Source organism: Anomaloglossus baeobatrachus, chromosome 8 (genome assembly GCF_048569485.1).
Source record: "Anomaloglossus baeobatrachus isolate aAnoBae1 chromosome 8, aAnoBae1.hap1, whole genome shotgun sequence".
Taxonomy (NCBI): Eukaryota; Metazoa; Chordata; class Amphibia; order Anura; family Aromobatidae; genus Anomaloglossus; species Anomaloglossus baeobatrachus.
This window is the reverse complement of record NC_134360.1, coordinates 137,609,567-137,626,883: the sequence shown is the minus strand read 5'-3', so window position 1 is coordinate 137,626,883 and position 17,317 is coordinate 137,609,567. Positions and strand designations below refer to the sequence as shown.

Below are 17,317 nucleotides of genomic sequence, written 5' to 3'. Positions count from 1 at the left end.
GCTGAGGGAAAGAGACAGATTTCAGGTCTGAGGAGCAGCACAGCCGCATGCTATGGCTGACCTGTGGCAGGAAAAGAGACCAAGAGACACAAAAGCATACCTCACAACTTTTAAAGAAGGGAAAGAGGGACAAAGTTTGCGGCGCGCAACGCTCGCCGCGGCAATTTTAGGCCACGCCCCTAACCACACCCATTATACAAACAGCCACACCCATATCCACTCCCCATCTACACCCATCCAGCAAACTGAAACTGCAGAAGCTGTCCGTGATCGCTCTGAGCCACCACAGATCAGCAATGTGCAGAACAGGCAGGGAGTTAACTACAGGGTGTGCAGGAGGCGGCTAGGACCCAGGAGGAGAGCTGAACAGGGTGTGCAGGCAGCTAGGACCCAGGAGGAGAGCTGAACAGGGTGTGCAGGCAGCTAGGACCCAGGAGGAGAGCTGAACAGGGTGTGCAAGCAGCTAGGACCTAGGAGAAGAGCTGAACAGGGTGTGCAGGCAGCTAGGACCCAGGAGGAGAGCTGAACAGGGTGTGCAGGCAGCTAGGACCTAGGAGGAGAGCTGAACAGGGTGTGCAGGCAGCTAGGACCCAGGAGGAGGGCTGAACAGGGTGTGCAGGCAGCTAGGACCCAGGAGGAGGGCTGAACAGGGTGTGCAGGCAGCTAGGACCCAGGATGAGGGTTGAACAGGGTGTGCAGGCATCTAGGACCTAGGAGGAGAGCTGAACAGGGTGTGCAGCTAAGGGTATTTTCACACATCAGGTTTTTGCTGTGCGGCACAATCCGGCGCCTTGCGGGAAAAACGCATCTAGTTTTTTTTGCCGCCGGGTGTGGTTTTTCTTCAGACTTTTATTAGCGCTGGATTGTGCCGCATGAACTTGCGTTTGATCTGGTTTTTGCCTGATGCGGCAAAAATCGTCACTCCGGCGGCCGCACAGGACGCAGAGAGGAACGATTTTTGCCAGCGGCAAAAAAATGCCTAGCGCCAGGTGCGGCATGGTGCATAATGAAAGTCTATGCGAGCCGGATACGGTGTCATGCTTCAAATGCCGGAAGCATGTACCGTATCCGGTTTTAACTTCTGAGCATGCCCAGAAGTGATATAAATTCATTGCTTGTTAGAAAATCAATCAATCACTCACTCTCTCTCAAACTTTCTCACTCACTGACTGACTCACTGACTCATTCACTTACTTTCACCCACTCACCAATCACCGGCGCAGGGCTGCACGGCTGTCACACTGCTCCGACGGCTTCTCCAGATTTGAAAATGCCAGCTGCTCATTATTCAATCTCGTATTCCCTGCTTTCCCCGCACACCAGCGCCTATGATTAGTTGCAGACAGACACGCCCCCACGCTGAGTGACAGCTGTCTCACTGCAACCAATCACAGCCGCCGGTGGGCAGGTCTATATTGTGCAGTAAAATAAATAAATAATTACAAGAAAAACGGCGTGCGGTTCCCCCCCAATATTGATACCAGCCAAGATAAAGCCATACGGCTGAAGGCTGGTATTCTCAGGATGGGGAGCTCTACGTTATGGGGAGCCCCCCAGCCTAAAAATATTAGCCAGCAGCCGCCCGGAATTGCCGCATCCATTAGATGCGACAGTCCCGGGACTCTACCCGGCTCTTCCCGAATTGCCCTGCTGCGGTGGAAATCGGGGTAATAAGGGGTTAATCATGGCAGGCGTCTGAGACACCCCCAATGATTAACCTGTAAGTGAAAGTAAATAAACACATACACCCAAAAAAATCCTTTATTTGGAATAAAAGACAAAAAAACACCCTCTTTCACCATTTTATTAAAATCAGCAAATACCCCTCCAGGTCCGACGTAATCCACAGAGGTCCCGCGACGCTCTCAGCTCTACTACATGAAGCTGACAGGAACGGCAGTAGAACACCGCTTCTCTCTATCAGCTCCACGCAGCAACTGAAGGGAGCCGCGCTGTCAGCGGTGACGTCACTGAGGTAATGCCGGGTTGTGTGCGGTGAAGATGCATGCAGGGTAGTGCCTGCATGTGCGGGGATGGTGTGTTGGGTAGTGCCGGCGTATGCGGTGATGATGCGTGCGGTAGTGCAGGGGTGTGCGGTGATGATGCGTGCGGTAGTGCAGGGGTGTGCGGTGATGATGCGTGCTGGGTAGTGCCTGCGTTTGCGGTGATGATGCGTGCTGGGTAGTGCCTGCGTGTGCGGTGATGATGTGTGCTGTGTAGTGACGGCGTGTGCGGTGATGATGCATGCGGTAGTGCAGGAGTGTGCGGTGATGATGCGTGCTGGGTAGTGCCTGCGTGTGCGGTGATGATGCGTGCTGGGTAGTGCCTGCGTGTGCGGTGATGATGTGTGCTGGGTAGTGCCTGCGTGTATGGTGATGATGCGTGCTGGATAGTGCCGGCGTGTGCGGTGATGATGTGTGCTGGGTAGTGCCTGCGTGTGCGGTGATGATGCATGCTGGGTAATGCCGGCGTGTGCGGTGATGATGCGTGCTGGGTATTGCTGGCGTGTGGGGTGATGATGCGTGTGAGGTAGTGCCTGCGTGTGTGCGTGTGTGGTCTCTCTCAGCATAAAAAAAAAAAAAAAAACGGATCCGTCTCATCAGTTTTTTCACAATCTGAGACGGATCCGTTGCATCAGGCACAAAGCAGATTATGCCTGATTGGGAAAAAACTGATGTGTGAACAGCAGCTCTGCCAGGCAGGGGATCAGTGGTCGGTAGCTGATAGAAGCATTGGCAATGCTTCTATCTTTGCATATTACCGGCCAGTGCTGTGCACCTGCAGGAGAGGACACAAGTCAGTGGTAAGTACACACTGTGTCCTCTCCCCAATGTCCTGATCTACCGTGGTGTGCCTGCAGCATTGAGAAGCAAACACTGTTTGATTCTCAATGCTGCAGGGCAGGCACACACGATAGATAAGGACACAGTGAGTCATAGAAACAGCTTGAGGATCTCACGCTCCGGGGGGGCGGGAGGGGAATCAGCGCTGGGGAGATCCAGTTTTCATACCTTAGCAGCAGCACAGAGCAGACAGAGACTAGTTTCGGGCAGCGCGCTCCGCTCTGTTATACTCACGTCACGTGTTAGGATGGTAGGAGGGAAAAGCAGCGAGGCGGGGAGAGAGTGGGTGGGCGGAGCCCGGGATACGGCCCTCCCGCCCATGGCAACGGGACAAACAATGCAAAGCGTGATAGTCCCGGTGTATCTGGGATGGTTGGGAGGTATGCAAAAGCAAGATTCTGATCAAAGACAAGAGCCATCTACAATACAGAGTGGCTGGAATTGGCTGGGAATGCACTGAGCAAGTGAGTGACCGAGAGAGATGGATTCCTAAGGAAGACGCTCAGCAGCAGGGCCGGACTGGGACTAAAATTCAGCCCTTGTATTTGGGGGTGTACAGGCCCACTTTTCGCGTGGTGAATGTGTAATATCTGTGTGCACTTGTAGATTGTGTAACACGACCATATAACATGTAGTCACGGCTGCATCCAGTATTACAGCTCAGGCCTATTTATTGCTCTAAAGGCCACTTTACAGGCAACAATATCGCTAACAAGATATCGCTAACAAGATATCGCTGAGGTCACGAAATTCGTGACTCACATCTGGCGTCGTTATGAAACGTCGTTGCGTCTAACACCTACGAGCCACCGCTAACTATCAAAAATACTCACCTAATCGTTGATCGTCGACACGTTGTTCCTTTCTCAAATATCGTTGCTGCTTTTGGATGCAGGTTGTTCGTCGTTCCTGAGGCAGCACACATCGCTACGTGTGACACCCCAGGAACGACGAACATTACCGTACCTGCGTCCTCCGGCAACAAGGTGGGCATGACTTTCCTGCGGCTGCTCTCCGCCCCTCCGCTTCTATTGGAAGCCTGCCATGTGACGTCGCTGTGACGCCGCACGAACCGCCCCCTTAGAAAAGAGGCTGTTCGCCGGCCACTACGACGCCGTTAGAAAGGTAAGTCCGTGTGACGGGTACTAGTGATTTTGTACGCCACGGGCAGCAATTTGCCCGTGACGCACAAACGACGGCAGCGGGTGCGATCGGCAAGGATATCGCTAGTGATGTCACTGCGTGGAAAGTGGCCTTTAGTAGCAGGATCTGGTGAAGCCGCTATTTTCCCTACAGAGCTGGGTCTCGCAGATGAATGATGAAGAGGATGCTGCTCTCTACATAATGCTGCAGTAACATAGCTGATGGGCAGGGATGCAAAAATCAGATCCCCTTGTACTAATACTGATGACCTATTCTACAGATAGGTGATCAGGGAAGCTGTCGTTTCCACTGGTGATAATTTTGGACACATACCACTTAGGGAATATGCAATGAAATTTTTGGGAGGCAGATCCCACCATGGAAACTACTATGAAAAATTCTCAAATGACCATATGCCTCTACTTGCTGTGCACAGTATCAGGATTTTGAGCATCTTTTACCCACTTCAGGATTCTAAAACCACCAAGTGATTAAAAGAAGTGACCACTCTATTCTTCTGGTGTTTTCCACTCGGAAAACATTCTGTATTTTACAATGCAAATCAATGGGAGGGCTTGGAAGATGCCCGGAATCTACAACTCCCAGCTTGTCCTTAACAATGGTAAAGAGATGCTGGGAGTTGTTTTTATCAGACTACGGACCATACAGGAACCACAATACTGATAAGACGCAGGCAATATCACAAATAATCATTGACATCAAGGTACCTTTATAGGTGACATCTTCTGAGTCGATCCCATCCCTTTTGTCTCCACGCAGTACAGATGCCATGATGAAATTTCGTGCCAACCGCTCATCTCTGAAGCCCTCCCTCTTTATTCTTCAGCAGCACTTCCCCACACACCTTTAAAAATAAAAGTATCATTATACTGCCCCATAAATATAAATATCTGCCATGCTGTGCCCCTGAATAAATAATTGCTGTGCTTCCTTCACAAAATATCCCCCCACACTGCCCTTATCCAAAATACCTCCCACACTGCCTCTCTCTAAATATACTCCCCACTACAATGAACCCCCATCACCCTTCCCCACACACACACACACGATATAATGCAGCCCCCATTACCCCTCCACACCCCCTCCCAACACACACACACACACACACTACACAAAGCCCCCCCATTACCCCCCTCCCCACACACAATACAATGCACCCTCTATCTCCCCTCCCACACACTAACACACACACACACACACACTGTACAATGCACTTCCATCACCCCCTACACAAACACACACAATGCAATGCACCCCCCCACACTCACACACACATATACCCACATCAACCCCTTGCCACTAGAGTTGAGCGCGGTTCGTGGTTCGAGGTTCTCCAGTTCTAGGCTCGAGTGATTTTGGGGCCTGTTCTAGATCGAACTAGAACTCGAGCTTTTTGCAAAAGCTCGATAGTTCTAGAAACGTTCGAGAACGGTTCTAGCAGCAAAAAAACAGCTAATTCCTAGCTGGCTTTCCGCTGTAATAGTGTAAGTCACTCTGTGACTCACACTATTATGACATTTCAGTGTATAGTGTGCGTGAACAGCGCCTTCAGATCGCTGCTGTTTGTATAATGGCGATCGCCATTTTTTTTTTTTTTCCTTGTCTTCCTTCCCTAAGCGCGCGCGTCTTGTGGGGCGGGCCAGCATGTCAGCCAATCCCAGACACACACACAGCTAAGTGGACTTTTAGCCAGAGAAGCAACGGCATGTGTGATAGGATGTCCATGTCACATGTCCCTGCATTATAAAACCGGATATTTTCCTCCAGGACGCCATTATCTCTTCTGCGTCTTTGGTGTCAGACATCACTGTCGCAGCTCCGTCCTTTGTCCTATCGCTGATACAGCTGTATGCGTTCCATACACAGCGCTGGACAGCTTAGGGAGAGCACTTTCTATCAGTCCTTTTAAGGGCTCAAACCAGCAGGGTCAGAGCCATAGGTGACAGGTCCTGAAAACAGTGACAGCGTCTGTGTAGCAAAGGTCAGGGATTTCCTCCCTGCATTTCCCTATTAGGAGGGAATAGAAAGGCAGGCTTCCTTTCCTCTACCCAGAGCCCCACAATCCTGGCACTGTACCCTCCTGTCCTCTGCACACTCCAACTCATTATAACTAAGCCATTATACTAGCAAACACTCAGTGTACCTAGTGGCATCCTAAACGTGGCTATTGGACATTTGTCTAGTCACACTAGTGCAAAGACATTTGCAGCACCTCTGCCTGCATTGCACACTCCAACTCATTATAACTAAGCCATTATACTAGCAAACACTCAGTGTACCTAGTGGCATCCTAAACGTGGCAATTGGACTTTGCTATAGTCCCACTAGTGCAAAGACATTTGCAGCACCTCTGCCTGCATTGCACACTCCAACTCATTATAACTAAGCCATTATACTAGCAAACACTCAGTGTACCTAGTGGCATCCTAAACGTGGCTATTGGACATTTGTCTAGTCCCACTAGTGCAAAGACATTTGCAGCACCTCTGCCTGCATTGCACACTCCAACTCATTATAACTAAGCCATTATACTAGCAAACACTCAGTGTACCTAGTGGCATCCTAAACGTGACAATTGGACTTTGCTATAGTCCCACTAGTGCAAAGACATTTGCAGCACCTCTGCCTGCATTGCACACTCCAACTCATTATAACTAAGCCATTATACTAGCAAACACTCAGTGTACCTAGTGGCATCCTAAACGTGGCAATTGGACTTTGCTATAGTCCCACTAGTGCAAAGACATTTGCAGCACCTCTGCCTGCATTGCACACTCCAACTCATTATAACTAAGCCATTATACTAGCAAACACTCAGTGTACCTAGTGGCATCCTAAACGTGGCTATTGGACATTTGTCTAGTCCCACTAGTGCAAAGACATTTGCAGCACCTCTACCTGCATTGCACACTCCAACTCATTATAACTAAGCCATTATACTAGCAAACACTCAGTGTACCTAGTGGCATCCTAAACATGGCTATTGGACATTTGTCTAGTCACACTAGTGCAAAGACATTTGCAGCACCTCTGCCTGCATTGCACACTCCAACTCATTATAACTAAGCCATTATACTAGCAAACACTCAGTTTACCTAGTGGCATCCTAAACGTGGCTATTGGACATTTGTCTAGTCACACTAGTGCAAAGACATTTGCAGCACCTCTGCCTGCATTGCACACTCCAACTCATTATAACTAAGCCATTATACTAGCAAACACTCAGTGTACCTAGTGGCATCCTAAACGTGGCTATTGGACATTTGTCTAGTCACACTAGTGCAAAGAAATTTGCAGCACCTCTGCCTGCATTGCACACTCCAACTCATTATAACTAAGCCATTATACTAGCAAACACTCAGTGTACCTAGTGGCATCCTAAACGTGGCTATTGGACTTTGCTATAGTCCCACTAGTGCAAAGACATTTGCAGCACCTCTGCCTGCATTGCACACTCCAACTCATTATAACTAAGCCATTATACTAGCAAACACTCAGTGTACCTAGTGGCATCCTAAACGTGGCAATTGGACTTTGCTATAGTCCCACTAGTGCAAAGACATTTGCAGCACCTCTGCCTGCATTGCACACTCCAACTCATTATAACTAAGCCATTATACTAGCAATTTTTGCTGCCAGTTTAAGGGCCGTAGTTGCATTGTCAGGGATATTTATTCTTTATTATTCTGCTGTTAATAAAGCTAGACCACCACTGCAATCTACACCACCTCTCAATTTTTACTACCACATTTTCAGTGCACAATCTTGTCGCAATCAACATGAGTGGCAAAATGACAGATGCTGGTGGAAAGCGGAAGAGGCGTGGTGGAAAAGGCAAAAAAGGTTTTGTCCGTGGGGAAGGTGGCAAAGCTCCATTATCATCTGCTGAAGATAGACCATCTACCAGCAAAAGTAAGATGTCTACTACTTACCGTGGACAATCCGATGTGCTCCCTTTTTTACGGACACGAACAACAGGAACAAAGGTAGATGATGGCCAAAAAAGGAAAATGCTTGAATGGATCTCAAGTGGTCCAACAAGTGCCCTCTCAGCCACTTCAAGTACCGCATCCAAAAAACACCAGTCCTCTGAGTTGTCATCCCAATCAAACTTGCTTTCTCCCAGCTCTGAAGTCTCCATCAGCCCTGCACAGTATGGTGGAACTGAGATGGCTGAGTCTGCAGAGCTGTTCAGTCACACTATAGCCTGGGAATCAGAGGTCTGCTCCCAAGCTACAGTGAGTACAGAACAGGAAATGGTCTGCAGTGATGCCCAGAACCTTTGTGACTCAGATTCAGGCCGTGAGGAACAAGTTTCTGAGCATAATGTTGACCCTTTGTCACAAACTGTAACACCTGTGGTTATAGACAATGAGGAACATACTGATGAAGATGAGACGCAGATACCCGATTGGGATGACAACTTAAATATTCGGTCAGGGCAAGAAGAGGCTCGGTCTGAGGGGGAGGGGAGTGCAAACACAACAATTGATGATGAAGTTCTAGATCCCACCTACTGTCAACCCACAGTCAGGCACTCGAGGAGGTCAACAGAGGTGGTGGAGGAGGATGCAACTGATGACGAAGTTACCTTGCGCCTTCCTGGACAGAGTCGGAGTACTGGTAGCACGTCTACAACTGCATCCTCAGCCACCACTCTGCCTCTGAGCATTATTCGGGGTGGATCAACAGGTCGCATGGCCTCTAAGCCTTGCCTAGCCTGGTCCTTTTTTGACATAGAAAAAGATCGCCCAAATTATGTGATCTGTAAAATTTGTCATGGTTCTCTTAGTAGAGGTCAAAACCTCAGCAGTTTGACAACTTCTTCCATGAATCGTCACATGAATAAATATCATATGGCCCGGTGGGAAGCTCACCGTGCTGCAATGCGGCCTAGCGGAGCGAACCATCCACCGCCTGCCCCTTCCAGTGCATCCGCGCGCTCGTCATCTTCTAGGACTGTGGGGACAGCTGTCACACCTGTTTTTCCACCCACAACTTCCACCACTGTAACCGCAACAGGCAGTTTGCTTGGTAGGTCGTCAGTTGGTTTGGAAGGGGAAACAAGTGAGTGTGTACAGCTCTCTCAGACATCGATAGCACCAACGTTGGATGAAGGCAACATCATGTCTCCGCCTGCACTTTCCTCACAAACCTGCATTTTTCCAGGGACACCCTATTCAACACCGTCTACACACAGCAGCCAGATCTCTGTCCCTCAGATGTGGTCAAATAAAAGGCCACTTCCTGCGACCCATGACAAAGCTAAGAGGTTGACTCTATCCCTCTGTAAACTGTTGGCTACCGAAATGCTGCCTTTCCGCCTAGTGGACACACAGGATTTTAGAGACCTTATGTCTGTCGCTGTGCCCCAGTACCAGATGCCTAGTCGCCACTACTTCTCTAAGAAAGGTGTGCCCGCGCAACTCTGTGTGTGAACGGGTGCATTTCACCACCGATACTTGGACCAGTAAGCATGGACAGGGACGTTACATGTCGCTCACTGGGCACTGGGTAACTATGGTGATAGATGGTGAAGGGTCTGCTGCACAAGTCTTGCCATCCCCACGACTTGTGTGTCAATCCTCTGTCTGTCCAAGTTCCGCCACTGCTTCTGCATCCTCCACCTCATCTGGGTCCTCCACCTCCGCCCCAAGCCTGCCTGGTCAGGCCACCAGCGTTCTCACTGCGCAGAAGGAATCACGCACCCCTCATTACTATGCTGGCAGCAGAGCGCAACGGCATCAGGCGGTCTTTAGCTTGACATGTCTTGGGAATAAGAGTCACACAGCTGAGGAGTTGTGGTCAGCTCTGCGGTCCGAGTTTAATAAATGGTTGTCTCCACTCAACCTGCAGCCTGGTAAGGCCATGTGCGACAATGCTGCAAACCTGGGTGCGGCCCTTCGCCTGGGCAAGGTGAGACACGTACCTTGTATGGCTCACGTGTTGAACCTTGTCGTGCAGCAATTTTTAACACACCATCCCGGCCTAGATGGCCTTCTGAACAGGGCACGAAAACTGTCTGCTCCCTTCCGCCGTTCAAGCGCCGCAGCTGAGCGACTTGCATCGCTCCAGAAGTCTTTCGGCCTGCCGGTTCATCGCCTGAAATGCGATGTGGCGACACGCTGGAATTCAACTCTCCACATGTTACAGCGACTGTGGCAGCACCGCCGTGCCCTGGTGCAATACGTCATGACGTATAGCCTGGGCCAACGAGATGCAGAGGTGGGGCAGATCACCCTGATGGAGTGGTCTCAGATCAAGGACCTATGCACCCTTCTGCACAGTTTCGACATGGCGACGAATATGTTTAGCGCTGACAATGCCATTATCAGCATGACGATTCCAGTCATTTACATGCTGGAGCACACGCTAAACACTATTCGGAGTCAGGGGGTGGGACAACAGGAAGGGGATGAACTACAGGAGGATTCATATGCGCAAGACACAACAACATCACCAAGGTCCAGACGTTCATCATCACCAAGGCGCCAGGCATGGGACAATGGGGGATAGGGATCAACAAGGGCGCATGGTAGCAGGCGAGATGTTGAGGAAGGTGCAGGAGGACATGAAGATATGGAGGACGAACTGTCCATGGACATGGAAGACTCAGCAGATGAGGGAGACCTTGGTCAAATTTCAGTTGAAAGAGGTTGGGGGGAGATGTCAGAGGAAGAAAGAACGGTTAGCACCTCTATGCCACAAACACAGCGTGGACTTGGTCCGCATGGCTGCGCAAGACACATGAGTGCCTTCTTGTTGCACTACCTCCAACATGACCCTCGTATTGTCAAAATTAGAAGTGATGATGACTACTGGCTTGCCACACTATTAGATCCCCGGTACAAGTTCAAATTTTGTGACATAATTCCAGCCATAGAAAGGGACGCACGTATGCAGGAGTATCAGCAGAAGCTGTTACTCGATCTTAGATCCGCTTTTCCACCAAACAACCGTGCAGGTGCAGGGAGTGAATCTCCCAGTTGTAACTTGACAAACATGGGACGGTCTCGTCATCTTCAACAGTCTACACGTACCAGTAGGACAGTATCTGGTGCTGGTAACAGCAATTTTATGGAATCTTTTCATAATTTTTTTAGACCCTCCTTTGCAAGGCCACCAGAGACAACAAGTCTGACACATAGTCAACGGCTGGAGAGGATGATACAGGAGTATCTACAAATGAACATCGATGCCATGACTTTGCAAATGGAGCCTTGCTCATTTTGGGCTTCAAATCTAGAAAAATGGCCAGAGCTATCCAGTTACGCCTTGGAGATTTTGTCGTGTCCAGCTGTCAGCGTTGTCTCTGAACGTGTCTTCAGTGCTGCTGGGTGTGTGCTGACAGATAAGCGCACGCGTCTGTCCAGTGACAATGTGGACAGACTGACGTTCATCAAAATGAACAAGTCATGGATCCAGAAGGAATTTACAACCCCTGTGTCATCCTGGGGAGAGTAAATGCTTGTGGATTTGGAATGTGCTTGATGCAAATCTAGCTGTGAAGTGTACAACTAGGGCCCAAGTGCTGCCACTGATGGGGTGGGTGTGTGTGGGGCACAATTTTTGGAAAAAAGGGAGGCTCCGCTTGGAGTAACCCTTGCTTGATGTGTTTTTAAAAGAAGCCAAGATGAACAGAGCTGGGATCAAGAAAGACTTTGCTACCTACCCCGGTGTCATCCTGGGGACGGATAAGAATGGCGTATTTTGGAATGTGCTTGATGCAAATCTAGCTGTGAAGTGTACAACTAGGGCACAAGTGCTGCCACTGAATGGGTGGGTGTGTGTGGGGCACAATTTTTGGAAAAAAGGGAGGCTCCGCTTGGAGTAACCCTTGCTTACATTGTTTTTAAAAGGAGCCAAGATGAACAAGTCATGGTTCAGCAAAGTCTTTATCTACCTACCCCGGTGTCATGCTGGGGACGGTTAATTATGGCGTATTTTTGAATGTGCTTGATGCAAATCAAAACATCCTGTTTGCAACTAGGGCACAAGTGCTGCCACTGATGGGGTGTCTGTGTGCCCAATTTTTGGAAAAAAGGGAGACTCCGCTTGGAGTAACCCTTGCTTGCTGTGTTTTTTAAAAATGATCCAAGATGAACAGAGCTGGGATCAGGAAAGACTTTGCTACCTACCCCGGTGTCATCCTGGGGACGGATAAGAATGGCCTATTTTGGAATGTGCTTGATGCAAATCTAGCTGTGAAGTGTACAACTAGGGCACAAGTGCTGCCACTGAATGGGTGGGTGTGTGTGGGGCACAATTTTTGGAAAAAAGGGAGGCTCCGCTTGGAGTAACCCTTGCTTGATGTGTTTTTAAAAGTAGCCAAGATGAACAGAGCTGGGATCAGGAAAGACTTTGCTACCTACCCCAGTGTCATCCTGGGGACGGATAAGAATGGCGTATTTTGGAATGTGCTTGATGCAAATCTAGCTGTGAAGTGTACAACTAGGGCACAAGTGCTGCCACTGAATGGGTGGGTGTGTGTGGGGCACAATTTTCGGAAAAAAGGGAGGCTCCGCTTGGAGTAACCCTTGCTTGATGTGTTTTTAAAAGAAGCCAAGATGAACAGAGCTGGGATCAGGAAAGACTTTGCTACCTACTCCGGTGTCATCCTGGGGACGGATAAGAATGGCGTATTTTGGAATGTGCTTGATGCAAATCTAGCTGTGAAGTGTACAACTAGGGCACAAGTGCTGCCACTGAATGGGTGGGTGTGTGTGGGGCACAATTTTTGGAAAAAAGGGAGGCTCCGCTTGGAGTAACCCTTGCTTACATTGTTTTTAAAAGGAGCCAAGATGAACAAGTCATGGTTCAGCAAAGACTTTATCTACCTACCCCGGTGTCATGCTGGGGACGGTTAATTATGGCGTATTTTTGAATGTGCTTGATGCAAATCAAAACATCCTGTTTGCAACTAGGGCACAAGTGCTGCCACTGATGGGGTGTCTGTGTGGCCCAATTTTTGGAAAAAAGGGAGACTCCGCTTGGAGTAACCCTTGCTTACATTGTTTTTAAAAGGAGCCAAGATGAACAAGTCATGGTTCAGCAAAGACTTTATCTACCTACCCCGGTGTCATGCTGGGGACGGTTAATTATGGCGTATTTTTGAATGTGCTTGATGCAAATCTAGCTGTGAAGTGTACAACTAGGGCACAAGTGCTGCCACTGAATGGGTGGGTGTGTGTGGGGCACAATTTTTGGAAAAAAGGGAGGCTCCGCTTGGAGTAACCCTTGCTTGATGTGTTTTTAAAAGAAGCCAAGATGAACAGAGCTGGGATCAGGAAAGACTTTGCTACCTACCCCGGTGTCATCCTGGGGACGGATAAGAATGGCGTATTTTGGAATGTGCTTGATGCAAATCTAGCTGTGAAGTGTACAACTAGGGCACAAGTGCTGCCACTGAATGGGTGGGTGTGTGTGGGGCACAATTTTTGGAAAAAAGGGAGGCTCCGCTTGGAGTAACCCTTGCTTGATGTGTTTTTAAAAGTAGCCAAGATGAACAGAGCTGGGATCAGGAAAGACTTAGCTACCTACCCCGGTGTCCTCCTGGGGATGGTTAAGTATGGCGCATTTTTGAATGTGCTTGATGCAAATCTAGCTGTGAAGTGTACAACTGGGGCACAAGTGCTGCCACTGAATGGGTGGGTGTGTGTGGGGCCCAATTTTTTGAAAAAAAGGGAGACTCCGCTTGGAGTAACCCTTGCTTGCTGTGTTTTTTAAAAGGAGCCAAGATGAACAAGTCATGGTTCAGCAAAAACTTTGCTACCTAACCCGGGGTCATCCTGGGAACGGTTAAGTATGGCGTATTTTTGATTGTGCTTGATGCAAATTTAGCTGTGAAGTGTACAACTGGGGTACAAGTGCTGCCACTGAAGGGGTGGGTGTGTGTGTGGCCCAATTTTTGGAAAAAAGGGAGAACTCCGCTTGGAGTCATCTTGCGGTGTTTTACATGATTTTAGAAGGGCGTGCCATGCCTATATCTGTGTCTCCTCCTCTTTTTCCTTGTCCTGCTCTTTTGTTTTCGCATGAGTATATGTCCTTGTCACTTTCCCATGTGTTTGTGTTGTGTTGTGAGTTGTTTGTCACCTTTTGGACACCTTTGAGGGTGTTTTCTAGGTGTTTTTATGTGTTTGTGATTGCCTGCCATTGTTTCCTATGCAGTTCGATTTCGGTTCGTCGAACGTTCGACGAGCCGAACTCGAACGGGACCTCCGTTCGGCGAACCGACCTCGAGCCGAACCGGGACCGGTTCGCTCATCTCTACTTGCCACACACACACACACACACACACACACACACACTACAATGCAATTACCCCATCACCCCCTCCACACACAATACAATGCACACCCCATCACCACACACACACACACAATAGAATGCACCCCCCATCACCACAAATATACAATACAATGCACCCCTATCACCACAGACACTACAATACACCCCCTATCACCACACACAACAGAATGCACCCCCATCACTACACACAATACAATGAACCCCCCATCACCACACACATACAATACATGCACCCCTCATCACCACCCCCCACCTTGAAATACAGTACTCCCCCTCTGCCTGTCACAAAGCTGTGTTCCTTCACAAATGTTCGCCCATTATGTGCCCTCAGCTTCTCACCACTCATTCCCTCTAATTAAACCTGCCATCTTCGGCTCCTCCATGGAGCGCTTGCCACTGCCTGATGTGTCTGTGTCTCCCGCAGCACTATGATGACGTCAGTAAAGTGCTGATCTCATCACGTTGCTGCACATCAGGGGCAGGCCACAGTCATGGCACTACACACTGTTCAAATGTATTTACGTCCAAGAGACATGGTGATTAACCTGGTCCAGCCACATTGTCACAATCCCTACTGGAGAGGAATATGACATGGAACCACAGCTAGGGCCTATGTTGAAGGGTGAGGACATATGGGATTGAACACGCTGCAGGAATATATCTGGAGTTACTCTTTAATGCATATGACACATCAAAGAAGCATCGTGTCCGCTTTCGTGTTTATAGAGCTATCATCAGCCATCTGTTCAGTAAAGACTTTGTGTTTCTAATGGAGTGGTGGCTTCCTTTCCTGAGTAAAGCAACAACTGGTCCTGGCAAGCCAACATTAACGGCAACATTAACAACAAAAGCAAGGGAAAAATGGAAATTCATTATTACATCATCGGGTCACTCCCTAAATATAAACTTGATTCCTTTCACTCACAACCTGGGAGTTGTGTGACCCAAAGTAATATACCACCATATTATCAGCAAAATAACTCTATAAACTGTTTATAATTATTTTTATTGAAAAACTACAAAACAGTTTTACATTAGAAATTTACACACTATGGGGTTAAAATGTTATAGGCACATGATCATATAAAGTCCAAAAAGAGCAGGACAGAAAGTGAGGACACCATTAAAAAGTCCTGTGTGACGGAACTAAACATCCGAGCCTGCACAAACAAATAAATGACTGGGTGGTAGTGAGCAGTAAATAACAGTTATTGGAGCATGGGTTAGTGTAACCCAAGTCACATTAAGAGGATCTAAGCTATCATACAAACTGTCACCAGGTGGCGCTCTAATACCATGCCTAATGCCCCCGAGGAAGAACACATCGAAACGTGCGTCGGGCTAGTGACGGGACTTGGCGTCTGTTCCGCACACTTATTCAGTATGGGTGAGTCTGGAGGACGGTGGTGATATTATATCGCTAGCACAAACAGTCACAATAAGGTTATATAATTAGGCATGCTATTAGAGCAAAACCCCAGGTTGTCAGTGAAACTAATGGCAACATGCAGCCTGCAAAGGTGTATTGCCTCCGGAGTGCAAAACCACACATCCAGCCAGAACCTCCATCTTCATGTAGTGTGCCAGGGTGCAGCAGACGATTACCTCGCCCACGACTACCAACCCACACCACGTTACACCTTGCCAGTGCACTTTTCTCTGACAGAATATACATGGCAGAAACCACTAAACATTAGAGATGAGCGATCCTCTAGAGGCTCGAGTTTGGCTCAGTTAATTGATGAACCTCTCGAACCCCATTGAAAACAATGAGAGGCAATCACAAACACCTAAAAAAACACCTGGAAAACACCCTCAAAGGTGTCCAAAAGGTGACAAACAACTCCCAAGACAAAACAAACATGGAAAGTGACAAGGACAAATACCCATGCGAAAACTAAACAGCTGGACGAGGAAAAAGAGGAGGAGACACAGATATAGGCATAAATCATGTAAAACACATGTAAAACACAGCAAGTAGACTCCAAGCAGTCTCCCTTTTTCCCCCAAAATTGGGCCACACTGACACCCCTTCAGTGGCATCACTTGTGCCCCAGTTGCAAACTTGACAGGTACATTTGCATCAAGCACATTCCAAAATACGCCAGCCTTAACTGTCCCCGGGATGACACCGGGGTAGGTAGCAAAGTTTTTGCTGATCTCAGATCTATTCATCTTGGATCATTTTTAAAAGCACAGCAAAGGGACTCCAAGCAGAGTCTCCCTTTTTTCCAAAAATTGGGCCCCACAGACACCCCTTGAGTGGCATCACTTGTGCCCCAGTTGCAAACTGGACAGGTTGATTTGCATCAAGCACATTCCAAAATACGCCAGCCTTAACTGTCCCTGGGATGACACCGGGGTAGGTAGCAAAGTCTTTGCTGATCCATGATTTGTTCATCTTGAATCATTTTTAAAAGCACAGCAAAGGAACTCCAAGCAGAGTCCCCCTTTTTTCCAAAAATTGGGCCCCACAGACACCACTAAAGTGGCATCACTTGTCTCCCAGTTGCAAACTTGACAGGTAGATTTGCATCAAGCACATTCCAAATCCACAAGCCTTTAACTCTCCCCAGGATGACACAGGGGTAGTAAAGTCCTTGCGGATCCATGACTTGTTCATCTTGATGAATGTTAGTCTGTCCACATTGTCACTGGACAGACGTGTGCGCTTATCTGCCAGCACACAACCAGCAGCACTGAAGACACGTTCAGAGACAACGCTGGCAGCTGGACACGACAAGATCTCCAAGGCGTAAGTGGCGAGCTCAGGCCATTTTTCAAGATTTGAAGCCCAAAAGTAGCAAGGCTCCAGTTGCAAAGTCATGGCATCGATGTTCATTTGGAGATACTCCTGTATCATCCTCTCCAGCCGTTGACTATTTGTCTGACTTCTTGTCTCTGGTGGCCTTGCAAAGGATAGTCTAAAAAAAAAATTATGAAACGATTCAATAAAACTGCTGTTACCAGCACCAGAAATGGTGCTGCTGGTACGGTTAGAT

The 17,317-nt window shown here is 48.5% G+C and overlaps 1 protein-coding gene across 2 annotated transcripts in view; it reads right to left on the bottom strand.

Moving 5' to 3' along the window:
- The window catches only part of LOC142249301 (beta-1,3-galactosyltransferase 1-like), a 237,218-nt gene that overhangs the window by 23,705 nt on the left and 196,196 nt on the right, over positions 1-17,317 (bottom strand). The window contains exon 1 of one of the 2 annotated variants that reach the window (XM_075320937.1): positions 4,715-4,825. The exons of the other annotated variant lie outside the window; for it this stretch is intronic. Coding sequence (XP_075177052.1) covers positions 4,715-4,778 — 64 coding nt within the window. The 5' untranslated portion in view covers positions 4,779-4,825. Of the gene's footprint in view, positions 1-4,714; positions 4,826-17,317 lie in introns of those variants that run through there. 2 annotated transcript variants of the gene reach the window in all.